General features: G+C 39.2%; 1 protein-coding gene across 2 annotated transcripts in view; it reads left to right on the top strand.

The window, feature by feature from the left end:
* The first annotated feature begins 4,838 nt into the window (after positions 1-4,838).
* RAB3IP (RAB3A interacting protein) overlaps positions 4,839-27,779 on the top strand; it is a 33,950-nt gene continuing 11,009 nt past the window's right edge. The window contains exons 1-6 of one of the 2 annotated variants that reach the window (XM_059816421.1): positions 4,839-4,860; positions 13,737-14,012; positions 14,219-14,480; positions 21,577-21,672; positions 24,024-24,101; positions 24,496-24,699. In XM_059816421.1, coding sequence (XP_059672404.1) covers positions 13,762-14,012; positions 14,219-14,480; positions 21,577-21,672; positions 24,024-24,101; positions 24,496-24,699 — 891 coding nt within the window. In that variant the 5' untranslated portion in view covers positions 4,839-4,860; positions 13,737-13,761. Of the gene's footprint in view, positions 4,861-13,736; positions 14,013-14,218; positions 14,481-21,576; positions 21,673-24,023; positions 24,102-24,495; positions 24,700-27,779 lie in introns of those variants that run through there. The other variant, XM_009808681.2, reaches the window with a different exon arrangement.

Below are 27,779 nucleotides of genomic sequence, written 5' to 3' on the forward strand. Positions count from 1 at the left end.
TTTTTCTCCATCTTCCAACTGATATTGTGGCCACCATTGACTACAATATCTTTTCAATTTGTCCTTAGTCATGGGATTCCCTCCAAATTTATTCCAGTATTTCAGGATGCATCCTAGAGGGGAACAAGTGGGTGTTTCCTGAGAAGCAGTTAAACCCATTTCGGTACCGAAAATCAAACCAGTGTTTCCACGCTAATTTTTAATATTGCATATGGTCAGTAAACCAGAAATCAGACCAGAACCAGAAACCAGACCAGAGTATGGATACAAAATTATCCCTAACACACTATCCCAAAGTGCCTTATATAGGGTGAAATATTCCTTGTAGTGCGACTTTTCCAATGCAACCTCACACAAGTTAAATATTTCCCAATAGTTGACTGCTTCTTAAGAAATGCCCCCCCCCCCCTTTTTATTCTTATGTTTGAAAATACCTCTTTTCAATAGCGTTGCACTGTTGTGTCGCTTACCGCCCGACCGTAGGAGAGGAGCTGACGGAGTCCCAGAACAACAGGTCAGTGCGCGCTGGAGTCCAGTTGAGCCACTTCTCCCCTTCGGGTATGGCAAGACGATCTGCGCAAGGTTGTCAGCGTGGTCCCACCTGGGTTGCCAAAAACTGTTGTCCCAAAACGTGGGTTCATTACACAGTGTGCATCGGCCAATTTACAGGCAGAGTCGAGGTATTTTCTTTTATTACATAAACGCGCAGATATGGGTGCCTGGTCCAAATCAGCACACCGTTGGTACAAGTTGACAGTTATTTATACACACAATATATGCATATTCACTCTTGCTCTCAACATGATTGGTTTACATTTTCCTATCTAGTATGTAAATAGTCACACATGCTCAAGAGGTATTTGTATGATTTCATTTCCTTATCCTTTTGGGTCGGTGGGTTTCTTGAGTGGGTGGTCTCCAAGTTGGTGGTCATGATCTCCCCCTGCTGGAATCACCTTTACCCTAGTTGTCCATTCGTTTGACAACCTTAATTGCTTTTTCATGGACTCCTAACTCTGCAGATCATTACTTATCCACAGTCATTGTTTTAAGACAGCAAACTAATATATAGTTCAAAGGCATTAAGTTTCTAACTAATTTATAATACAAAGGCATTCAGTTTCTGTTAATCTTTAAGAGCAACACAGTGGATTGCAACTATTAGTGAAGGAAACCACCACATTAGAAGACACAGTCTCTCAGACAGATGGTTCAAATGCAATAGAAGACCTGGACAGACAGAGATGCAGTTCAGGGAGACTCTGTGCAGTGAGGGAACTGTTTGCAATGATGTTTACCACATTTCGCACCAGTATGACTGGAGAGAAGCTACGCAAGTGAGGCTGTCAGTTGTTAGTATATAGATTGCTGTGGCGAAGTCTGTGCTAAGATACCTATCCAGCTTTCTATCTAGCTGGAGAATGGGAATTTTGGACTTGGGGCATTTAACCATACTGAGGAGTTCAAAAGGAACAGATGAACTGATCTAACACGCCGAGTGAATAGATTCGATGGGAGCAGCAAATACTGGTGTTCATTAGAAACAACGCAGTTTCAGCAAAGTTCTTCCTGCAGATTTTGTACATTGTGCAGTTTTGTTGAATGGTCCTGTCAGATTAGATCTATGTAATCAGAGATGGCACCCATGGCATATATTATTCCACTAAAGCTGTAAATTGTACATCACTTTCCACTGGCAACAGTGACTTTGCTCATTTAGAACAATAGCGATGCGTGATTTTCTTTCTAAAAGGACTTCAGTTCTCCTGATTCCCAGGGTCTTAAGGGCACTAGAAGGCCTTAATTGCCCTGATCAGCCTTATCTGGGACCCCTGCTCAGCCACCTTCTTCCCATAGCGGGAAAGGACTCCAGGTCTCCATTTAAGCTCAGGCCCAGGCCACCAGGATTTGCCCGTGGTGTGTCTTGGGTGAGCCTGTCTTCTTTACTCTCTCCTTGGATGAGCCTCAGACCTACATTATAGGTGTAGGTCTACATATAGGTCTCTAGTTCTGCCTCTTGCTCCCCCTCACAAGACTTCCTGGATGGATCCCGGACTTGATTTGACATCTCATCTTGTGTGATGGTCACTAGGTGTATGACAAAGCCTGCTGCTGTCACCAACCGAGCCCTGCTCTTGACTGTGCCTTCATTGGTGGGGTTACCTTTGGCTCCCAGCTCGTGATGCCTGGAAGAGTAGCCCTGCTCTGATGTGCAGCCAAGGAAGGAACCAAGAGTTGGATAAAATGACTCTTTTAAAACAGATTTTTTTTTTTTAAAAGTGCTTACTTCTCTTATTTATGTCTCTGGATTTAATCCAAGTTGTTTCAACTTTTAATTTTAACCACGGAAGTTGTATTTTCTGTGGTTTGTTGCTGCCTGACTTTTAAAGTATTACATACAGCAAAATACAGGAGTACTTTGACAAACTAAGTCTGGTTGTGATTAATTTTAGCACAGTCAAACGTCTTTGGAACTGTATTGCTTTTATTTCTTGAAATGCAAGATGTCTAATCTGGTTAAGACAGCAGATTGTCATGCCAAGTACAGTCGTCGTACTGGATTAGGAACTATGGGATTACAGCTCCTAATTATAGGCTCTTGTCAGTTTACTATGTCTTAATACATTGTTTTCAACTTCTGATTCCGCTTCTCATGTTTCTTTTGCAATCATGTTTTTAATGAACTTTCTGATGCATCTTCCAATTTGGTAAACCTGTATTCTGATAGCATTGCCTGAGTTCTATTCCATGCCAATATTAGCAAATTAAAACATTTTAAAGGTCAGAGCTCTTCAAAATGAACATCTCTGTTCCACGAGGCCTTTCACAACAAACTTCAAATTATACTGCTATTTGAATATTCCAATTCTTGTGCTGCTTGGTTTCTTGGCTTTCAGATTGCTTCCAGAAAAGCTGTGGATGATGATTTTCTGTAGCTATTTTTCCTGCTTGAGCCCCCTTGTAGTCAGTGTAGATATACACACCGAAAAGGAATTTAGAAGATATTGCTATTTATAGGTAATATTACTTTACAATGAATGGCATTGATATATTTGTCTTTTGACATCCTCTTTGCCATATTTATTTGCCCTCAATGAACTTCTTGCTTGGTGGATGCTACTGTGAATGTGCTGCAGAGAACATTATTTGTCTGTGGCTATGTCCTGCAGGACTGGCCAAACAGGATTCCTTCACACTCAGTGGAAAGCTGTCAAGATAATTAACGTTTCAATTATTGACTGGAATGTGGCCTAGATTCCTTAACTGATGAATGGGACAAGATCTTGTTTACATTAGTTTTTTGCTAAAGTTCCTCACCGTTGCAGCACGTTTCAGTTCAGCTGCGCTAACAATGAAAGTACATCTTCCAGCCAAGACGGCTGTCAGGCAAAGAATATTATTTGGCAATCTAATGGGACCAGTGGTAAAAAGGAGTCTTGTTTATAGTAGCTTTCCAACATTTTTGCCTACTGCTTTTAAAGACATAGAAAACACAAAACAGTACAGACCAGGCCTTCAAAAGGAAAAAAGTGAAGGCTGCATGTTAAGTTCTAAAAAGCTGGAAAGTTGCCTGAACTAGCCTGGTTGTGTCAGGGTGGCAGTAATGATGGTTTAAGGACATGGGCAACCAAGATGAGAGGTAGTAGTAGTAGTATCTCTTTATGGGACAAACTAGTAGAGCTGGAAAAACACATCTTTTTAGCAGGTGAGCCCTATTTTAGCTCTATAAGTGGCCTTATTTCACAAGTCTTGTGCATAGAAATTACAGCTCAGTCTTTAATTATTACAAACATTAGGCAGGCTCGGCACCTGATTTGGGGCAGTGCATGCCCCATGAGTGAAAATCACTGGATAATGATCTGGCGTAAGTCTCATTTTCTCATTTTTAATTGTGTGATCCTGTGCCTTTGTTACTGTACACCATTAAACACAGAATTATTAACTTCCTTGTGTTTTTCACAGTAACAAAACATTCAGACTTTCATAGCCCTGTCCTTGCCTGCCCTTGAACAGAAGCAATGTTTAACCCTCTCTTTCAGGTGATGAGCAGAGGCACAGAAATGTCGGCTGATCTCTCCTGAAGCCATGACTGTTTGCAGCCTGTCCATTTGCAGCCTCCCTTCTCATGGAATGTGGTGGCTGACAGCACTCGTGCCCTGCGCTGTGTCAGCCATGAACCTCCAGTACCTTTCCAGCCAGGCCCTACGGAAACCCTCTAACAGCATTTGGTGGTCAGAGCGTTCATCATGGGCTGCCCTGGTGCTGCTTGTAGCGGGGGGACGGAGGCTGCTCCTGACCCACCCGGCCTGGCTGTGTAACGCATCTGCCTGCCCTTGGCCTTGGGCCTCCTCTTGCCAGACCTTCTGGCCCCTGAAACCCAACTGTCTGTTGACAATGTGGCCGACTACCAGGAGTGTGAAGGAAAAGCCTCTCTGAGACTGCCCCTCAGAAGTATTTTGGGTCACTGGCGGGTGCTTTGAGGGCAAACAGTGAGGCCCAGGCTCCACCGCTGGCAGGAGGCTGCTCTGGCTGGCCTTGCACCCCGGCTCCTGGGGTGCGACCCGGCCTCTGGAGGGGCACAGCCTCTGCCCCGGCCGCAGGGAACCCTCCGTGCGCGGGGGGGGCCCCGCCCGGCTGCCCTCAGGGGACCTCACGTACCCCGTGGCCCGCGCCCGACGGCGGTTACCCCCACCCCCGCTAGGGGGCGGCGGTGGTCGCGCACACCTGCCCCCCACCTCCCTGCGGGCGGTGCGTCCGCGGGGCGCATGCGCGGCGGCTGCCCAGCGCCCCGCCCTCCCCCCCAGGTTGGCTGAGGGGACGCGGTGCGGTGGCGGCGGCCGCTCTTGCTGGACTCGGCAGGTACGTGGCGGCGGGGCTGCGTGGCCTCCGCCCCGCTGGTAGGAGGGGGGCGGCCGGCCGGGCCGCGGCTCCCCGATAGTGCCGCTGCACCTGCTCGGCGCCGCGCTCCCAGGAGCCTGTGCCCGAGCGGGCGGAGCCGGCGCCGCCTGGGAGGGCTGCCCCTCGCCGGGCATGGTGGCCGGGGGCGGGCGGGCTTCCGCGCGTCGGACCCGCGCCCGCCCGCTGTGGCCGCCCCAGCTGCGGGGGCTGGGCTGGGGGGTCCCCCCCGGCAGAGCGCGGGGGCAGGTGGCGGCCCAGGCTGTGGGTGCGGAGGGAGCAGCCGGCGGCAGGGATACGCTTGGCCCCAAATCCAGCCGCGGTCCGAGCCAGAACTGGGCAAAAGTAGTTCTTGGGGGTCACCCCGGGAAGTGCCGGGCGCACCTGCCCCGGGAGAGCCGCTGGCGGCGGCGGTGGACAAAGAGCCGTCGCTCCCCCGGCGCCGGCGGCGCGGGGCAACCGTCCTCCCCTCAGGGCTGCCTGCGCGGGGGCGCCCTTCCGAGGCGCCGTAGGGCCGGTGGAGAAGGGCGTCCTGGCAGGAGTGACTAAAATGAGTAGAGGGGGGTTGTGAGAAGAGGCTAAGCCGGCGCTGAAGTCTTCTCCGCTCACAAATCTCTCGGCCGGTGGGGCGGGAGGTGCGGCGGCAGGGGAGGGCGCCGAGAGGCGGTGGGGGAAGGGGAGGCAGGGCAGGCCCGCTCGGTGGGCTCACAGACTTCGGCCCCCCTCCACCTAGGCCCGGGGCAGCGGTGCCAACGGCTGCCAGAAGCAGCGCGGTTGGAGACCGGAGGGGAGTTCTGCTTTGTGGGACTGTGGAGCTGCGCTCGCCTGTAGTGTTTCTGCTTGCTTTAAGGTCGTCGAGCAATATTGAGGTTAATACCTGGTCGCCGATAAGTAGCCTTGTAAGCTGTGGTGGTTAAGTATCAGGGATTTCAGTTAATTTCGTAACACAGTTACGTTAGAGAATCAGGTGCGGAAAGGAAATTCTGGTTACAAGTTGATTGCAAGTGATGAACTGTGCAGAAATTCGTGCTGCCTAAGTGCTGTTGCTCCACTAGCTCCCTGAGAGTCGCAGGGCTCTGGAAGCAGAACACCGAGTGGCCAAATCGTTAATGGTACCCTCAAATGCTTGTCTTGCTGACAAAAAGCAGCAGTGTTTTCATTGGTTTGAGTGTTCCCTGTTTTGTTTGAAGATAGCATACTAAGCTTTATATTGCTTGATTTGTTTGCCATGTTCATTTGTAAGCATGTCCTTAGGAAGTCTCAAAAACAGTGATCTAGATAGCTAAAATAATTAATCTTCCATAGGCTTACCGTAACTGTGAAATTATCAGCTTCTCTTTTGAAGTAGATGTGAGGTTATTCAGTCTAGAAGCATGTATTGGCAGCTACCATCTGTTCAAATATTTGTATTCCTCAGTAAAATATAGGGCAAAACCTGAGGTCTTGTTGCTTTAATGTTTTTATTGTTTTTATTATAGATCTGTTTAATGAGTTCTGGAGAGGGTTAAAGTCAGGCCTTCTGTATTTGCATCTTGGCAGTCATTCTTCTGCTGTGCTTGGTTAATGTTACCGAGTGAGCAAAGAAGGATAAATAATTTACCATTCTCATTATGCTTTTAATAAATAACAAATGGGAGTGTACCGCACAGCTGTGTCCAGAGAAGGGTGACGAAGCTGGTGAGGGGTCTGGAACACAAGTCTTATGAGGAGCGGCTGAGGGAGCTGGGGTTGTTTAGCCTGGAGAAGAGGAGGCTGAGGGGAGACCTTATCGCTCTCTACAACTACCTGAAGGGGGGTTGCAGAGAGGTGGGTGTTGGTCTCTTCTGCCAAGTGACGAGTGACAGGACAAGAGGAAACGGCCTCAAGTTGCGCCAGGGGAGGTTCAGGCTAGATATTAGGAAAAAGTTCTTTACTGAGAGAGTAGTGAAACATTGGAATAGGCCGCCCAGGGAGGTGGTAGAGTCACCCTCCCTGCTCCAGGGAGGAGCGTGTGGATGTGGCATTGTGGGATGTAGCTTGATGGACATGGTGCTGTGTGGTGTTGGGTGGGTTGGTTTTTGGTGTGTTGTGCCTTGTTGTTGTGTGGTGGTTGGCTTGCGTGGGTTGTGTGGTTTTTGTTGTTTTTTTTTTTTTTTTTTTTTTTCCAGGTTGGACTTGATGATCTTACAGGTCTTTTCCAACCGTAGTGATTCTGTGACTGAAATATCCTTGTTACACTATATTTAAAAGGGGATTTTTTCTGTAGGAAAATGACCATAGTAAGCCTTTTGATTGTAGACTGCAGCTATCTTCATAGCTTTTATTGTTTTAAAATTAATGTAAAATGCCAAATGAGTTGGTCTCTCACTGTTCCACTTATGTTTACAGATTTTCCCAGAAAAGAAATGCATACTTTGGATTTTTATTTTTAAGACCTCTTTTTAATACAGCTTTTAAAATCTTGTCCACTGTAACTTGACTAAAATTTGTATTAGACACTTTAATTATGCTTAATAATATGCTAACCATTTTTTTCCCCAGAAATTAAGAAAATGTTTCCTTAAATGCATTTGCAGATACATTTAGAAAGCTTTACATACCGTGAAAATTGTGATAATTTTTACTTAAGTTTACTAACTGAATATTTTCAGTGTTAACTGAAAATGAGAGGGTCTTTAGGTCCAAGTCTTGGCAAGGATGACACTGCAGTCACAGTCACTGTGATCAGGCTTAAACCTGAGATGGGAGTGTGAAGTTGTTTCCAAGAGAAAGCAGAACAATGCTCTGGCTTAAAAAGAACAGTGTCTGCAAAGAGAATCATATTTGCAGTTAAATTAACTTGGTTTAGAGAGTCTTTGTGAATTGAACAACATTATTTGAGTGTCTGTTTACAATAAAAGTTTGCAGTAATCTACCTCACAAAGCACTGATTTTTCTCTCTAGTAAGAGGTGTACTATCTACCAGACTCTAAACATTGTGCATTTATAGGTTTTGCAAGCACTCCATAAATATAGGTCGATGAATCTTGTGTGCTGCTTGTTTCTGTAAGAGAGACACTTACTGTTTGCACTTGTATTTTTTGTAGTTGAAGTTATCCCTATAATAAAGTTTTCAAAAGAGATTTTTTTAACCATCAGTTCAGCAAAACAAAAATTCTTTTAACTTTATAAAATCTTGCTATCAAATAGACTACATGTTTCTTTTAAAAACAGTGTGAAATAGTGTTTTGGATGCCTAACATGAGAGTAAAGAACAGAAAAAGACCCACATCATAGCATTATATGACAACACTAGTGGGAATGCAATAGAAAAATATTCTCATGTTGAACCAAGTGTGGTTTTGCTATCTCTTAAATTCTGTAGACTTGCCTAACTTACAATTTACCTTCTATTTACTATCTTGCCTAATTTACCATCTGTTGGTAAATATGTAGTGTAAGGTTACTCGCAAATTAAAGTAGAATATGTAAAGAGTGGAGTAGTTCAATGCTTTCTTTTCTCTCATATCTTACTGCCTCCAAAAAAAAATTGTTGCATATTTGGGCTCCTGAAGTAGAAAGTTCTATCATAATTGCAAAATTGTAAAGGTAGGAATAGTTTTTTGCAAACCTTAGGGAGATTCCTATGCCGAATCTTGAATTGTGTTTGTGCAATGAACTGGCATTGATAACAGTGTTTAAACTTGCTGGAATTCTGTGGCTAAGCTTAAATATAAAACAGATTGGGGGGAAAAAACCAATTAATCCACCCAACTTTTGTCCTGTGCCAACATCTGATGAATATCTCATACTGGATAGGTGTAATTGAATTGGTTTTGAACTTCAAATTAATGTCCATATACGCCTTACAAAAATTCTACTTCAAACTGCCTGCTTGCATCTGATAGATATAGGTATGGAGTAGCAGTACTTAATTAGACTGCTTTCTTAAAAGGTATTTTTTAGTCCACTACTCTAATTTCCTGTGGAGTTCTTTAGAGCTTAAAACATACTACATTCCAGACTGTATGATGCCAAATATTTAAAAACTTTTTTTGAAACTCAGTGAGTAGAGTGCAAGCCTAGTGGTGGGCTAATGTCACTCCTTTTGAGGAACTGCTACAGGAAGTCCACTTTCCTACCTCTCCCAAATTAACTGAAGCAGACGTTGGAGTCTAATAAATGAAGTCTTTGAGACTTTATTACATTTTGAAAGGCCTGCTGCATGAAGATTAAAACACCATAGCTCATAGGCACCTTTTTTTGGTAAATGCTAACTAGAACTTAATTTTCATCAAAATGTTTAGAAACAGTAACTTTTTCCTTATGTGATTTTTTTTTTTCACTTGAGCAGGTAATCGTTCTGTTGTGATGCTGCTCTTTACTATTAAAGCTAAAAATGAGATTTTTGATGTGTGAAGTGTTTGGTGCTGATGTTGCTTTTAAATGGGTTATAACAATTAGGAGATTGTTCGAAGTTGTCATCTTCCACCTGTATTGTATTTAAAAGCAATCTGTGAAAGACAGACTCCAGAGTTTGTAGTAGGTAGCTTTCAACAATACATTTGTTTTTCAAAAGAAAACAAGCCACAATAAATTACTGCTTTTCAGGGAGCTTTTTAGTATTCAGTTATTAACTGCTTTGATTCAGACGAGTAGCTGAACCCCTCTTAGAGTAATAACAGGAAAATTAGATTAAGTGTTTTGATTTCAATGCTGTTGAAAATGTTCAGTTCTTGTTTCCTCTTAGAAGCTGTAGAAATGTGTTGAACTGACCGTTGTTAAACTGATTTCTTTGAGTAAGTTTTTGTTTAAGACTGAGAAAATAAGATTAGAGCACACTTCCCTCATGAAGTTATGTGGATAGTCAGCAGTGCAAGTGTGGCAGCGGAGAGGAAGTAAAAAGCTGCAATGTTTTGACAGCTTCCACCAAATTTGCATTATTTCTACAGGAAAGTAGAAGGAAATGAATTTATTTTGTTGTTTCCTCCTGATTTATTACAGTACTTGAATTTTGCACGTCATCCGAATTGCATAGTATCAACTAAGACAAAAATAATTACGTATTTCTTAGGCACTAATGCTATTCCAAGCTTTCATCATATATCAGTGTGGTAGAAAAAGTATTAAGAAGATTCATGATTTTGTCTAAGTGTGCTGCCCTGAAGTGTCAGAATATCAGCTTTTGTTCACAGCACCAGAATTACTACTAAGAGTGCTGTGTCAACACTCTGGTATTTTACACACAGCTTGGTTCCTAGCAAAGCTCTCTGCTTACCACGTGCTTCATGTTGCTTCACAGCAAGGCTGTTGATTGCTGCCTTAATGGGTAATACGAACACCCCCCCCCCCCCCCCCCCAGCTTTAACGAAGCCTGTAATCTTTATTGACACTGAAATTTAATGTGGGTTTTTCCCCCTCCTTTTGTTTACCATTACTTTGAAGAGTTCTTTCCCAAAAGAAGGCTTTTATTTTTAGGACCACCTGGCTTTTTGCATGTACGTTTGGTTTCATTAATGTGTAATGTGTGTTCAGCTGACATCTTGGTAACAACGCAATGGTGTTGGTGAGTCTTGAAACTGAGATACTTAATATGGGCTTCTTTGTCTTCTATGGGTGGTGTACCCAGCTTCTGCCTGCTCACAGCTAAGTGAGAAGTAATGCTAGAAAAGAAAAAAGTTGTGAATGGGGAGTGTTTTACACAGATGGTGTGCTTACAAGTGCCCATTTGACAGGGTATGGGAAAAGTTTAGCTGAGGGACTTTATTTTCAGCTCTTCCAGGAATAACTTGTATAACTTTTCTACTTACTGTATCAGAAAGAGCTTGTTTTTTGAAAACTGAGAAGACATGCATGGATTTACTTACTCATAAATCTCTCTTGTCTGTTTAGGCTGAGATTGCTATTTAATGTATAAGCAGAGTGATAGTCTCGTAAATAACATTGCATAATCGTTTTTGGGGTTTTTTTGATTGTTAAAAACACTGCAGGATATACGCAGGTTAGGTGAAATAGCTGTGGGAAAGGAGTTAAATGGAACATTTCTCATAGGAGTAGGAGCATGTAGGTAGGATGGATTTTTTTTGTTTGGTTTTTAATTTTTTTTTTTACAGACATACAACTTTGCTTATCATAGATTGATGTGATGGTCTGGAGTGGGAGCTGGAAATGCATTTGAACATTTGGACGATAATAAGCAGGCTTCTAATAATTTCTCTGTGTGAGCCAGTGTGACTTTCTGTACTTCATAACGTAGATGAATTTGTGTAAATTATTATAAAGATATGAAATAGCAGATCTTTGAGCCTCTTGCTTACTTAATGCACTTAAAGTATTTGGTCCAAACAGCCCTAAGAGTTGTACAGAAATAGTAAAATACATTAAAAACTGACAAATTAGTTTTCCTGAGCCTTTTGTCTTGGAAATGGCTAAATAGTATTTTTTAAAAATCAGTTGGGGAAGAAAACATTCATAGAAAATTTCAGCCCAATGGGGTATGCAACTGAAAACAACCAGTGGTACTGGTGATGTGAAACAGTATGGTACCACTATTGAACATCAAGTCAGCTTGTGAGTTTTCAGTGGAACTATGAACGTGTCTTTCAAACTTGAAGTGGAAGCTAGTCAACAGAAGGGGAGATATGGCAGAAGGGTTGTTCCTGTTTTACTCTTAGCTATGTTCTCAATCTTTGCTTCTGTTGGGTGGGTTTTGGTGCACTTTACTAGGTGCTGTAGGCATAGAAAAGACAAGGCATCCAGTCAGCCTTTCTACATCCCTTTTCAGAAGCCTACATCTTTTATTAATTGTGAAGACTGGAATACAAAGAATTGGGAATGTGAAGAGACATCTTGGTGGGCTTGCCAATATGGTAGTGTTGGGTATGGCTTACTTGGTGGTCGAAAAAGAGGAGAGTGATGGGAACAATGAAAGTGAATGTGTTTGTGTAGATATGAGCCTGGCGAGATGGATATTTTTCAGCTGGGCTGATGAACTTTAAAGGACTGTTTCTGCAATTTTATTTTTTCAAGATGGCAGTATTTTAGCTTATTAAATGTAAAACAATGACATGTAGTAGTTGCACTGTAGAGCTGAAAACATTTTTGAAATACAACCTTGAAGAAATGTCCTGTAGATCTGGCAGTCCCTCCACTTAAATTTGTTGACTCAACAGGCTTTATCATCACATAGGGCATGTAATTAGAATGCTTATTATAGTTAAGAAGAACTATAGGGAAAACAAACAATATTTTTCAAACTTACTTAAACTCAAAAATAAGCTGTTCATCTGTGTTATGGTAGAAAAGCTCCAAAGCACAAAACTGTGACAGTGTTTTTCTGTGTAAATCATGTTTGTGCAACTGCTGTTGGTGGTTCAAAATAAAACAAATTTCTGCATAAAACAGAAAAAAACCCCCAAAACCAAAAAACATCCCTTCTTATTCCTGTAAGGTCCTTTTTGTCCCTTAAGTCTGGGAAGTTTCTTAGAGGTGGTTGATTTGTTTTTTGTGGGAGCAATCAACAGCGAGAAAATAGTAACATATTCTTGCTGTCTGAACAAATTAATTTCTTCCACATGTACCTGATAATGTAGTAAAGTAACTTGTTTAATACAGATGTATACACACTCAGTACAGTACTTGAGACGCAAACCAGTTTTGAACAGTGCTCTTTGAGTTCAAGATGACCAAAAAGTATTGATGAAACTAACACATTACTGATATGCTAATTTGGGGATTCCATTCTTGGTATTTTCCGTGTGTTTTAGGAAGTAGCTAATGAACTGGACCTACATGTAAATACATGGCATCATCCCTTCATGGCTATGACCATCATCTTTCTAGATCTTCTATCCGCCTTGTCTTTTCAGTTGTAAGATCCAAGCAGATTTCTCTGTAAAATGCAATGTATTATTTCACTTAGATGCTACAGTTCCTTTTTTGCATGTTAAGTACTTTTGTGAAACCTTAATTTTCTCTTGTCTTTATTTATATAACATGGAAAATGTGTTTTTGCAGTGCATAATCACTGCTAAGTAATTCCTTCACAAATTTCTCCATACGACTTCCAATTTATAGTTTTGAATCATGCAAAGATTTTAATGATCTCTGATAAACTGCTGGAAAATAGGAGCTTTCTACTGAGGCTTGTAAAATTCATGTGGTGTTCTTGTTTTCTGTTGATCTTATGAAAAACATAAGGAATTTTTAAAAAAATTAAAAGATACTGTCAGTTAAATTGCCAATTCATAGTACACTTTCACCTGTAATATATTTTTGGTATGATCCTTATTCACAATTGTCATCATCACTTAATCATATGATGTGTTAGATACACATCATCATACTTCATGAGAAGTCTTATTGGCTAGTTCTATCATTCCAGTGAAATGTGGCAAGATCAGATGTGTAATTTAACCAAAACTGCTATGGACTGTAATTTATTTAAAGGTTTGCTGATTTCTGCCTCTAGATTATTTGCTTTATTGAGATTAAAAGTGGAAGCTTTAGGTTTTAATTTTTTTTTTCTTACTGGTTACCAGGTCTCCCTGTCTTTCATGAATGTGATAGATTTGTGTTTTGTTACAAACCAGCTCTAGGCTATATTAAAGATGACTTTGTTTTATGATATAGACCGTGTTTTGATTTCATCATCCCATTTAGACGTGGAGTCTGCTATTAGATCTTCTGGACTCAACAATCCAATGTGTGGAAAAAATATTTTTGGTGGTTGAAGTTGATACTTTTGCAAGATTAGTCCCCAGTTTCCATTATATCATGAAGTATTCGGAACGTATTTGTCTGAGTGGTGGTTTTTAATTTAAATAGTTGTCAGAATTAAATATTTCCTGTTTCCATTCTGATAATGTGATTATTTAATTCAGGGTTTCATATGATGAGGCTTTTATTATGGCCAGTGACCCCTTGGAAGGCTTTCATGAAGTGAACCTCGCTTCACCTACTACACCAGATCTTCTTGGGGTAAATGAGCCAGGGACTCAGGAGCAAACTACCTCACCCAGTGTTATCTACCGACCACATCCTTCTGTTGTGTCCTCCACACCAATCCAACCCAATGCATTAAATGTTTCTGACCTTCCCACACAACCTGTTTATTCATCTCCCAGACAACTGAATTGTGGAGAAGCATCAGGTGTCAGGTAAGTTCTGTGTGTCTTTTTATTTAAATTGCTGATCTTTGTTGCATATAAACTGCCTGCTTTACTAGAGATATAATTTTAATATTACTTAGTGTTGTAATATTAAATTGTGTCCATAATGGTACATTCAACACCACTACTGCCATTTCTAAAATATTTCTTCTTAATGTATTATATAAATAAAAAATATATCACTCTCTTTGCAGCATCAATGTTACCGACGCAGTACTTTGTTCTACCTCTGGACCCCAGGGTGGGTCATTCAATTACAATAATTCCAGAAAGGAGAGCAATAACGCAGAGAGAGAGTTTTTGCAGGGTGCTACAGTAGCAGATGTTGCTGAAGGAAATGAAGATATTTTTGGGTTGAGTACAGACAGTTTATCTCACTTACGGAGCCCATCTGTACTGGAAGTAAGAGAAAAGGGCTATGAAAGATTGAAAGAAGAACTTGCAAAAGCTCAGAGGGTAAGGCTTGTTGTCTTGTCTCCTCCCACTTTTTCTCTCTTCAAAGTGGTTCTAATATTGCAGAGTGGTAGATGGGCCAGAAGATGCAGTCTGAGTCTACTGAATTCTTGTAGAATTATTAGATGTAATTATTTTATGTAAAGTTATTCTGAATGTGTGCAGTGCTAATGTCTTAGAATTATTCCTTGATAGTGTTTTTCTTTCTAGTGCTGCTGCTACTTAACCATGGAAAGTTTTTCTGCAGTATCTGGTTAAACATGCTTTTTCTGTCATGGAATATCAAAATGCTTTAGAACAGGGGTGCTTGTGATATTTCACAGGGGAATGCCTGCATAGGAAAAAAGCAATAAAGACGTCATTGGTGTTCTTCAGAGTCCTGTTACACCACACTTCAAATTGAATATGGATACCTTTGAGGACACTGTGGCTCAGTTCATTAATATTTGTAAAGCGCTTTGTCTTGTTTGGATGGATGGTGCTATATAAATGCAAAGCCATTATTTATCATTTTAACATTCCTCTGTGCTTAAACTTTCGAGTAGATTTTGTGCGATTTGTATGTGTCCTTTCCTCTCCTCTACAAGATTCCATTCTTGTTTAGATTTAAGCTCACCTTATCTTGTGTTCGAACTTGTTTTCCTCTGTTTGTTACCTCTTCTTGTTGAATGTAGTCATCATTTCTGTGATAGTTGCATTTGCCCTTGTTAATGTGAATCTTAAATGTGGATTCTGACATCACTACTTCTGTTGATTTTTTTTTTATTGCTGAGGAATTGCTTCCTTTGCTAATGTGTTTGTTTGCTTAGCATTTGACCGCTGAAAGGAAACATTAATGTGAGCTAAGTTTGAGGACCTTGCATGTGGATATATAATCCTAGCAGTTAAACTTGGAACCTTAAAGTAAGAACAAATTAAAGTTTAAACTTTAGAAAAGCCCTTCCAGCTCCTGACAGTATACCAAAGTACAGGTCACGTACTTGAAAACCACAGCACAGATCTGTTGCTGTTACCTTGGAATTATCTGACAATCTGATTCCAGTGTATACCTCTTTGCCTTTTTAAAGATTGAAATGTTTCCTATTTCACTCTGAAATTTAAGGTCATTTTGAAGAAAACGGCATTAAGTCTGCTAGGACATACTAAGTGCATGTTACATGTTTCCAAACCCTTTGGGTCGTCTTAACAAAAGCAATTCAGCACTAACTTGAGACTGTTGATGTAAAAGTTCTTGCTAATTCTCAACCCATCAGGTTGATTGTTACTGGTGTTATGCTGGATGGATAACTTATTTTGTCTGCTTGTCTTCCTAAACTTGCATGGCTTCAGAATTGTTCAGCAACACAGGAGTCATGGCAGGAGTCTTGACAGACTGTACAACAATAAACCCTATTCCTTCCCTGTCTACTTTCTTCCACTTCCTGTATAAGGACTAGTTTTTTCTACCCCTAATTCATCTCTGATTGCTTTCTTCCAAAAGTCATGGCTATTCACATAGGGCTGTGCCCACTCTGTGATATTCGGTATGTCATGCAGTCTTTAAACTTTTAATTCTAAGTATATTCACTTTTGTTGATGAGTATTCAGTTTAAAAATCTGTAGGGATATAATTACTAGGTAGTGCCTGTGTATAGCTGGTTGGGTTTTGCATAATGGTTTTAAATTCTCTTTAAGTCTCTGTGCTGTTTATTAGGAACAGTGAGAAAAATGAGAATTACAATTTGCACTTGAATTTTGTGAGCTCATTGAGCCTGGAAACCTTACAGGCTACAAACTTTCCAGGAGTAAGCAAAGTAAACACAAACTTGCTATCTTGCATTTTTAATTTGTTCCAAATTTCTTACAGTTTGGGTGTGCTATTGTAATATGCATTAAAGATTGATTTGAATTTGTTGCAGTTGTGATCAGAAAGGGAACTAGAAAGGAAATAGGAATTTTGAAGCTTAGGGGTCCACTATAATTTTTTTTCATGTCTCTGCTTGGAATGCAACTTTTTTCTTAATATGCTCTCAGTTTTTTATATTAGAGAATATATGTATGGTGTGTAATTATTGAAATTATTCAGGAATAGAATAAAGATTTTTTTTTTTCCTTTATGTATACCTTGTATTTCCTAAGACTACAGACTTCAATTCTCAAAATAAACAGCATTGCTGGCAAAATTGTTAAGAAAAAAAACTCTTTCAAGGTTTTGTTTCTTGGTGGAAGGAAATATACTTTCTACTTCAGACTAGATCAGTTGCAGCACCCTGAATCATGTTGTAAGGTTGGGTCAGTGGTATCAGCAGGGCAGGATCCTATACTAATGGAGCATATAAGATTGGTCATACTTTTGCCTTAAAATGCCCCCTTAATTAAAATGACATAATTTTTTCACTCTTTGTTGAGACCATTCAGGTCATTTTTCCTTATTTTTTCACTGAAGACTTAATTTCTGGCTATATTCTGTAAAGTGGAGCTGAAGAGCCCTTGCTTTAGGTGATCTGAACCTTTCTCCTTGTTTTGCTACCCTTTTAAAGCAGCATCAGGAAAATTGAGAAGGTGTTAAAAGGCTTAGTGATTCAGTGCCTGGGACCTTATCTCCTCATGTCTCTCTGCATTTGCATTTTTTCTGCCATGTTTGGATTGAACTGTGTCACCGTGGTTACTGAAGGTAGATCAACCACATGTAGGTAATATCTGAGAGAATAGCAATGGCATTTTGATATGTGGCATTTCTTGATGTGCAAGTTTAGTGGAGTCCTTGCAAAGGAATATCTTTTGTTTGCTTTTATCTTAAATAACCAGCACGTTGCATGTATTTTGGATTGCTTTTATCTTAAATAACCAGCACGTTGCATGTATTTTGGATAGTTTGCTTGTAGTTTCTGAGCTGTGGCAGTGCATAGTCATCTTTTCCTCAAATTTTTATGTGATTTGGCCCTAAAGTTATTTCCTCATCAATCAGACTGTCAATATAATGATGTCATCCATGACTGCAGAGGGAAACTTAGGTTTCTGTGTTGATATGTTTTTCTCTTGGAGTGTTGAAATGATCAGCTGTCACTGGTGGTTAGCCTCCTTCTCTGATGAGAAAAGAGCAGTTTACCAGAGATGTTGGTTGCAAATACCATATTTGGTTTGAGAATGAATTTCATGCTTCCCATGGTCTTTAGAGTAAGATCTGTAGGCTTGTTGGTAACAAGTAAAACCATGTTTGATGATTTGTAGTAGAAATCTGAATTACTGATATTTTACTAGTAGAGTGAAATTGAGAGTTTTTTCCACACCGATACAGTGATTCTTGTGAAAGAGGTGACAGTATAGAATGTGGTATTGTAAATTTTAATGTAGTTTAAGAACCTGATCCTCAGATCTAGATTTTTCTTTCAAAGGCTTCAACTTCTGTATGCATTTTTCATCTCAGAAACAAACTGAGTGTTGCAATTTGATCTCTTGTCTTCAAACCTTGTGTGTTGATACAGGATTTGAAGTGGATTTTTCCCATTGTTCTGCCTGTATTGTCAAAGAATCCAATGTAACAGGGGCTATAGCCATTGTTATAGTGTTTCTGTGCAGGCTAACACTGGTGGTTAGATCTCTTTATTTTTCCACAGTAAAACACAACATTTTAAAACTCTGCACGGATTAACGAATAAATAGATTCACAATAACTAGCCAGGAGTCCCAGTAGTACTATATGGTACATTCAGCATTTTTGAATCTCTGTTGTCATTTGCTTATAAGTTAATGAACATAAAAATGAGGATGCTCCAGAATAATATACCATCCCAGAACTCCACTGAGAAGAGTATGCTTTCAAGCTTATCTTAAACAAAATTGAGTTGAGTTGTAAGGCCACTGGCCTGTGATTGTTAAAAATGGGTTGGTTCTCTGAAGGTTTTAGCAGTTCCTTGCTGTCTTTGAGTGATGAACATTTTCTGTTTCCCCACCTCTAACTGATGCTGTTGTAGTGTATCGTAGGCATAGAAATTTTCTCAGGCAAGTGGAAGACTGCATGCAGAAAGAAGCATCTTCACCCACACCTTAAGATGATAATTCAGTAGTTTGTGAAATGTTCTTCTCTCTGAAAAGATATTCTGGACCTTCTCTCACATTAAACACCCTTGTAAATGTGGTTGCAATGGACTAATTTTTATGTAGCTTGTGTAACTTGGGTGCTGAGTGAAGACAAGTCAAATAGAAATGTATTCTAATACAAATACAAACTTCTTTGATAACTTCAGAATTCAGCAACATCCCATGGTTCTGATTTTTGGTGATATCTGTAGAAAATCTTCATTCTTTCCTTGATCTTCGCATCTAGTTCTGATTTGGTTAAACTGCTGAACTAGATGCAGGATGCTTTTCTTTCTAGAATTTAAAATATGAATGGTTTTGAAGCAGTAATTTGCATTCCTTATCTCACTGGTTCTTCCTAAAGACCCACCTTGTAGTCTGTTTGTGAAGATCAGAGTGAAGTAAGCAATAATATGACTGTTTGATACAGGCTTTTTTTTAACTTTAAGGTTTTTTCTATGGAAGTTAGATTTTTTTATTGCCTACTTCGGTAACTGTGTTGTGCTTTATAATAGCTCATCTTCATGTAGTTACTTTTTCAGAACAGTAATGTGGGAAGGACTGCAGCATGAATGGTTAGTTTAGTACATGCAGTTGTCTTTTCTGCCTTTACATTGTTTATGGCTGGGAAGTCTCCAGTAATGCCTTTAAGACACAAGCAGTAGTAATGTTTCTAATAACTGCTAAGCTTTTTGCTTTGGGCACTCTTTATTTCTGCCCTGCTTTAAAAACCCGAGTTATCAAATATCAAACTTGCTTGGCAAAATGATGTGTTATATTATGCTCCTCCTGAATCATGTAATGGAAACTTGCCCCGTGTTTGACAAATCTAGCTAAGCAGCCATGCGTAGTAGACTGCCTGGTGTTGTCTCCTTTTTATTTTCATTAAGTAGCTGTAATTGTCTGCCTAATTTTTAATCTAAATCCCTCTAATCTTTCCAGTTGCAGGCAAAACTGTAACCATCTTACTTAAAATAGTGTATTGATAGCGATAGCCCAAAAGTGAACCTGGGCTAGTTCTGCCGCCTTTGTGAGTTTGGTAACTCTTGACCTGAATATTAATATAACCTCCTTTAAGATGTATTGATGTGTATGTAGCATTTTCCTTACAAATCAGTGAAGTAAACCAAAGGACATGTATTGATGTATTCTCTGCATTTATAGGAGCAAATGGAAATTGAGCTTTAAGCATTTTGCATCAGAATCTTTCATTTCCTTATTAAGAACCATACTTCATATGGGAAATACTTTAAACCAACACAAAATTAATTAAATTTTGCTTCCCGTTTCTTTCTTTAACCTTTTCTTTTTTTTCAGTATTTTTTTGTCTCTTTGGCTTTTTGTATTCCCTTTTCTTTCTCTTCCCTTCATCTGTAGCTATTTTCCTGCTTTTTTTTTTTCTGAGAGATAGGTCACTGCGTGCAGAATAGTAGCTACTAAGTAAGAGTTGAGTACTATTTGAGAAATACCATGTTTGGTAAAAAACCTTAATTTAAGTGGTACCTTTCAAAATAGTTAATAGGTTGCATATGGAAAGCAAAAAATCAAAATAGCAAACAAACTAGACTAAAAATCAGTCAAAATGTCCAAAGTTAAAACTAAATAAAAAAGGGAGAAATAATAGCTTTGATACTAAATGAGCCTAGAACAATCCTTAAATGCTTGTTGAATTTCGGAGCTGAAGTCAAACAGGACCCTTCATCTTAGATGAAAATATATTGCAAGTTTCACTGCAGAAATTGAGAGCAAGATCTAATATCAGCATGCTACAAGGCATGTGGGATGTACTTTCCCACATCGTGATGTACAACGTTACTCAATCATGAAGACTTTGGGAGAAATACTAACCACCTCCCAGAAACACAGGGAACCTACCATTTGGACCATTTTATGACACTGTAGTGACTGGCCTCCTGGAGTTTTCTGAAGGCAGCTGCTTTCTTTACTGCTTTCTGGAGGTTTTTGAAGCAAATAATTGCTAGATTGTATTTGGACTCTTTAACATGTCAGTGACAGGCTTGGGTCCTGTGTTTCAGGAGTGATGGTAGTGTAATAGCTAGCTTGGCAGGGGGAAAAGAGAAGGAAGAACTAGATGGGGATAGGAAGGGAGTTATGGCCAGAAAAAATGCTTGAAAGGTCAGAGTGGGCTGTCTGCTGCCTTTCTTTCCTGTACTTTTTTCTCCATCATTCTCTTTCTTGCAAGAGATTGCAGGGTTTAAAGATTGGGAAAGGGAAGAGGAACTCTTCTTTCAAATTCCTTGTCGAACTTTTTGTACTGCTCTGCAAATTACCCCACTTTTCCCTCAGACCTGGGATAATACAGATGAAATTGGCCATGTGTAACGCTTATACTGCCAAATCTGTGTTAAAATCTTACTGTAAAAGTGGTATGGTCAGGCCTTGCTCACTGAAATTTTAGTGGTGTAGACAAATAACATTTTAAATTTCAGTAAGTTGCTTTAATTTGATTAATATATCTGCATGAACAAGAGCAAGGATATAATTATCAGTATGATTTTGGAATTGTATTAGTTGTAAGGAGATACGCAGGAGTAGTAAAATATGCTTTAAGATTCTTTTAGAATTGGGGGATTGTCTTGAAACAAAGCTTTTTTTGAATTTTTTTTTTAAAAGGATTACTTTCTTTAAGTGTCTGTTAAGAACTGGGTAAACAGAACTTGTATTCTGTCTGTCCCAATAATTAATTTGATCTATATTTGAAGTGGCTTTAGTCTTCTATAATTTCAGGGAAAATTTTTTTTTTTTACTTCAGAGAGTTTTGGAAATGCTGATGTCTAAGTTAGAGATACTTTAGATTGGCCTGGTATATTGCTGTATAGCAGGAAGAATAGCTATATGTGTGTGCAGCATTAATTTAATTACTTCTAGTCTTAATATTAATATTTTGAGAGGCTATGTTTAGCAAAGGTTTTATGTTCCTCTTATTTTTTTCCTTTTTCTCCCCCCTCTCTGTGGTATTAGCTTTAAAAGGCCAAATTACTACTCTAAGTCAGAATAAATAACTTTCAATTTTCCATAGGAGCTGAAGTTAAAAGATGAAGAATGTGAAAGGCTTTCTAAAGTGCGAGATCAACTTGGACAGGAATTGGAAGAACTTACAGCTAGTCTGTTTGAGGTTTGTTGGAGTCTTCGATGTGATATACTTAAAGGAAGCTGAGCCAGATGTTTTATGTAGAATCAGTATATTGTATGCTGAATTTTTCTGCAATAAGCTTATAAAGGGATTTGTGTCCTGAAGACCCTGGTGTGTTGAAGTAGAGGCTTAAGAGCAAGCAGTAGACTTTTCACTCAGATGAGAGACCTTATTCAGCTTGTCAATCTACCTAGACACAAACCGAAGAAAATAAGGAAAATGTATCAGAAAGCTTAAAACTATTTAGGCTTATTTTTTGGCATAACTATTTTGAGACAGCTTCTCTGTCTGACAACAAGGCTATCTAGATAAGAGCTAAATTTGGGATTGCCATGGCAACTAAATAAAAAAAAAAATAACATAGTTCCAGATCAATGGAGGTAGCAAGTACATAACTTAACCATGCTTTCAGTTTTTGAATTTTGGGTCTGGCAGCATGCTACTCCCACAAACTTGAGAAGAAACATTAATACAGAGTGATGCACCAGGGTGGAACCTGGTTACCAAGTGAGGAGCCTGAACTTTAAGTGGGACCTTTTCATCTGAGAAAAAGGCAGTAGTGCCAGCAAAGATTGTGCACTTGTATTACACAGAAAATATCTTAAATCCATACTTCAAGCAGCATCAGTTCTCATTTTATCATAGGAATATATATAGAAATGCCTAGAGGCTAAATTGTGATACCCATAACTGTCAGAATAAATTTCCGAGATGTTTTATATGTTTACCAAATCATAAGTATTGGTTTTCAGCATATGCATAAAGATACAACATTAGGTATGTTTTAGAAACAGTATTTAAACCTATGATATTGTATTGGTATAAAAGTGCTATTAAAACCTCAAATACTGACATTCAAAAATCAAATTACAAATTGCTCTGTGGGTTGGCAATGCATTTTATTTCATCATCCCGACAGGGCAAAGTTACTTAAAATATTTTGAGTTTTGAAAATGTGTGAGTTTTAATTATTCAGAACTCCCAACTGTTGTGGGCATGTCACTTGAATTTTCTTTTGTGATTTGATTTTCACTACGAAGCCCTAACAAAACACAGTGTTGAGGTTTCTTGATTTTTTGCACTGGGATCTACATCACTTGAATTCATGTTCTATTCTGAATCCCGTTAATTTCAGTGACCATGTAAGTAGATATGCTGGAGCTTATATTAATTCATTCCAACAGAGGATTGAGACTTGTTTTGCACAGCTGGGTGTATATATTACATTATTACACTGTAATAGCACTGTAACATGCTTTGCTTTCAAAGGTGCATCACTAAGCAGAAACTGCATGGTCAATGTTAAATGTATTTGTACACATTGTATAAATGTGTATGTTCCCATTCCTGCATGTGTCTGTTGTTACTTAACAGAATTTTAGAAACCCATATTATATAGCTGTGTTGTATGCCAGTGGGAGCCAGATCTTTTGGTATGATGATGTATGAACTTTTTTATTTTATTTATATAGCGTCCAGATATGTGCTAGGCGCTTTACAGATATGAGAAGGATCCTAGTCCAAGTAATTTAGTCGGTGGCTCTGATCTTTCAATCTTTATTGCCTTCAGTAAGTAACAAGTAAGAACAGTAATTTGATCACAGGCACGAATTGCTGGATCAGAGCCTAAACAAATACATTATGCAGACAAAAGGCTTAGAGGTATGACGTAAAGGATGTTTAAAAAATTCCCAGACCTTTTACACTTTCTTCTTTATTGGCTTAGCCTTGTTTCTTTACTTGGCTTGGTTTTTAGCACTTTTTCTGTTCTACTTAAGAAATGTTTATTAATCCATAAACTATTTTAAGCTGTTGCTTTGTCTGTTTTGTTCATGGTAAGAATTTAGACTTCACAGTTGTTTGACCGGTTCCTTTATCAGAAATTTACAGTTAACTATAACTGGTTATTCTGGCTAGAAGAAGGGAGAAGTTCTTTTGAATGTGCTACTGTGCTCATATTGCTTTTGTTGCCACTGGTTGAGTCTTTCTCTTGGGGGTCAAGGAACTTGACTTGTCAGCCAACAAAGCATGACTGGAGCCTGGCATCCATGACAGGTATTGTTCCTGCTGGAGGCGGGTGGGTGGAGTTGCTGAGTTTCTGAATCTGGGCTCAGGACCAAGGAGAAGAAACTTGGTGGGCCAGTGATGAATCCAAATGATAAATTTTAGGTATTTTTGGTATGTAACTATGTAATTTCAGATTGTTGCAGAACTTCCTATTCACAAGTAGTCTCTGTGAAGCCAAAGTATGTCCTTAGGTTTTTTTTTAACTGGATCTTGTGAATTTGTGTTTACACTATAAAATGTTTACACTAGCTAAACATTTTTTATAGGAAGCACACAAAATGGTTAAAGAAGCTAATGTCAAACAAGCTGCAGCAGAAAAACAGTTAAAAGAAGCACAGGGAAAGGTGAGTTTTTTCCGACTTGCTTGATTTGTCTTTTCACATGGTTATAAATCTAAATTATGAATCGTAAAGATACAAATAGTATATATTTTAATAATGCATACAGGTAATGCTCTAAGTTGTTTTGTGTTGCTTTGATGTATCCTTAGCTAACGCCTATGGGCACAGAGCTGGTGTGTCAGCATCATATCAGATAGCTAGCAAGGTGCATAGGAAGCCAGTGTTAGTACAGTATGCAATTGCATAGACATCTGTGTGTTAGTACTGTTCAAAGATGAAGTTTTGATTTGAGCCAAGGTAACTGGAAATTTTGTTAAATTATTTAACATATTCATAGCCTAATATGATATTTTTGTTTGTTAATGACTTTTTTCCCCATGCTCCCACCCGCCCTAAGATTGATGTCCTCCAGGCTGAAGTAGCAGCATTGAAAACACTAGTACTGTCTACTTCACCAACATCTCCAACTAAAGAGTTTCAGTCTACTGGAAAAACTCCTTTTAAGAAAGGCCATGCAAGAAACAAGAGTACAAGCAGTGCTATGGGTGGCAGTCATCAGGACCTTACCATGATGCAGCCAATTATAAAAGACTGTAAAGAGGTAACAGTACAAGGATTGTCCTCTTGCTGATAAGCTGGCTTTATTGTTTTGTTTTACTCACAGTAAATCTAGTATATATTAAATCTTCATGTAATACTGACTACATTAGAGATTTTTCATTAATGAAAGAAAATTTTTCTTACATACCAATAGGCGGTGTTTTTTCCAAGTGTTGTTTACCTTTAAATCGTTAAGGTAAGATGACATAAGATTTGAAATATTGGAATCAATAATTTAAAGATGGGAATTTAAAAAAGAAAAATACAATATAGCTGAATGATAAGTCCTGGTGGCTTTTTACAAAGATCATCCCCGAAAGTTCATAAACCTTCATAAATGTTTCATAAACTGTCATAGAAGAGAGGAAGTGTTATTTTATAGATCAATAATGGGTGAAAGAGGTCAGGGAAAAGACAGAATCAATGATTTATTAGAGAACAGGAGGAGAGTTACCACTGGAGCCCCAGAGGGGCCTGTGATTTTTTTTTTTTATCTACTCATGTTATTGAAAATGGGGAAATAATGAGGCGACAGGTTGGTGCTCAAGTTCTTGGAATGGTAGTAGCAAAAAGTGACTGAAGAGTTGAGAAGGATCTTATGATACTGAGTGGTTCATAGAACAGCAGATGAAATTAAAAAAATCAATAAATGAGGAATGAGGCATCTAGGAAAAAATGCAACTCTAGCAGACATGCAGTTGTGGACTTAGGAATATCTACATTGTGCTGGGAAAAAAAAGTAGTGTACTTGTGGATAATTCTCTGAAAACACCATCTCAGTGCTCAGTGGTGGTCAAAGACCCACAGAGTCTTAGAAGTTGTGAGGAAAGGAATAAACAGCAAAATAAAAAGGATTATACTGCTGTATAAACATCTAGTAAATGTGTGTGTCTATGCATGCAGCTATGATATCTTCATCTCCGAAAGAACACAATGAAAATATGAGGAAATGTGACGTAGATGGTCAAAACTGTGGAAGTATTTCTGTGTAGAGAGACACTTGAGGTTGAACAAAAATGTATACAATCACAGGTGACATGGGGAAGACGAATGGTGAACAAATATTAATGCTTTTTTTAATAAGAAAACTGGAAACTAAAAGGAAAATAATTTTCAGTCAGTACATAATGAAATTTTAAAACTTGTTGTCATGAGGTTGTAAGATTAAAAATATAAATGTGTTCAAAATGTAGTCATGCAAAGTGACAAAAGAAAAGCCTGTCAGGGTATGTGGAAGATAAATATGACATTTAGCTTAGGAAGCTTCTTTACCTACAGATTGCTAGAAGTTGGGAGGCTGTAAAATGAAGACATGTTACTGTCTTTCCTCTTGTACTGCGCTGCAGCCAGCTCTGTGACTGCTGGCCATTGTCAGAGGGGTAACAGGCTAACTGGAACTTTAATGGGATTCACACTGGCCATTTTTATACTTTGTTTTGCCAATCATCATTAAGTGCATTTATACTATACGCCTTTTTACTATAAATCTAGGAAATAAAGGCATTTTCCAGTTTCTGTTTCATACTTATGCTTAAAAAAAAAAAGCTTTACATCCTGCCTGCCTACTTTCAGTGGTATCCAGGATGTTTACCTTATTAAAATTAAATCCTTGTTGCTCTCCAGAAAGATTCAAACAAAAGGAGAGAGCTGGGATGGAATCTAGTTACTTTGTAAGCACCACACTGAGATCATGACTCAATGAAATTTTTAAGTGTCAGGCAAGAGCAGGAGAGGGAAGAAACCTGTTTTGCCTCAATTTCTTGTGGAAAGTGGTGAATGTGAGGGATATGCTGCAGAAGGTTCAGTCTGCCTGACATTTTTCTTTAGTTCAATCTCCTTTCGTTTGGCTGCATAAGGAGACACTTGGAGGCTGATTGAGGCTGCTCAAAACAGGTGACTGTTTCTTCTAGGGACAGCCCAGGGAATCAGTAAGAAACACAGATTTTTCTGCCCACTGGGACTGAGCCTTTCTATCTCGCTTCTGAGCAGGAATATTTAATCGAGTGCAACACGAGGTGAAGAAAGGAAGACTACCTCTGGCAAGTTGGTTAGGGCATTGTTTTAAGCAGGGGAGTCATGCCTTCCCTACTGCTTTCGTTATCCGATGCTTTGTGGTTTTGTTTACTGCTTTTGTTTATTGTTGGTCTAAGGTAAATGTTTTTGCATTTCTGGGAGCTGGGTCTGAAACCCTAGTTCTGCCCCCTTCTTGCTAAATGGTCTTGCCAGTGAATTATGTTACTGTTTGCATGTCATTCTTCTGATTTTGGGTGACTCAGCTTCAGAAGGGGGCTGAGAGTACCCTTGCTCAGGGGTATGTAGTAGCGTTGTGGTGTGGGGTATATAGCTTTGAACCCTTATGGAGAATCTGCCTCCCAGAGATGTGCATGTCAAGATGTTGGATGGAGCTGGGTGTATGTGTCAACTCTCAGGTTTCTTTGTGGAACGTAGACAGAGTTAGAGTGGCTGTCTGTCTACCCTAAATTGCAGTGGAGCTAGAAAGGTGCCAACATCCCAGAGAAATACTTCCTAGCATCTGGAAGTAATGTCTAGGATAAGTAGACATGTCTAATCAATTTAGGTATTAGCAGGATTTAGGCAAGCTGAATAGCTGCCTGGATCTTAGGCAGGCAGGTAGCATCCACTCAGCGTAAATGCTGATAAATGCATCAGTGTTGTTCAAAGAGCTGAAATGTTTCTCTGATGTTGTATTTTACTGTAAAATGAAAGCATTGAAAATTTAACTGGAATTAGTATTACAATTGGCTGTATATTTAAATGCAGGTAACCAAAACTTTATCTAGTGAAAGTGCAAGTAAAGGCAGGGAGGAGATACACATGTAGCACACGGTGTAGATTGGAAAGGAAGAGTGTCAAGCTATATTCACTGAGCAGTTTTTTCAAGGCAGCTTCTTTATAAGTGGCATGTTTGGGGGAAATTGAGTTAAAGCTAGAAAATAACCGAGTTAATAAGAAATGCATCTTAATTTTTAGAATCATATAGTACAAATCAAAAATGGCTTTTTTCTGCTGATCTCTTGTATTCATTAAAATTTTAAAATTTAAAAAGCAAGACCTGAGATG

Source organism: Gavia stellata, chromosome 4 (assembly GCF_030936135.1).
Source record: "Gavia stellata isolate bGavSte3 chromosome 4, bGavSte3.hap2, whole genome shotgun sequence".
Lineage (NCBI taxonomy): Eukaryota > Metazoa > Chordata > Aves > Gaviiformes > Gaviidae > Gavia > Gavia stellata.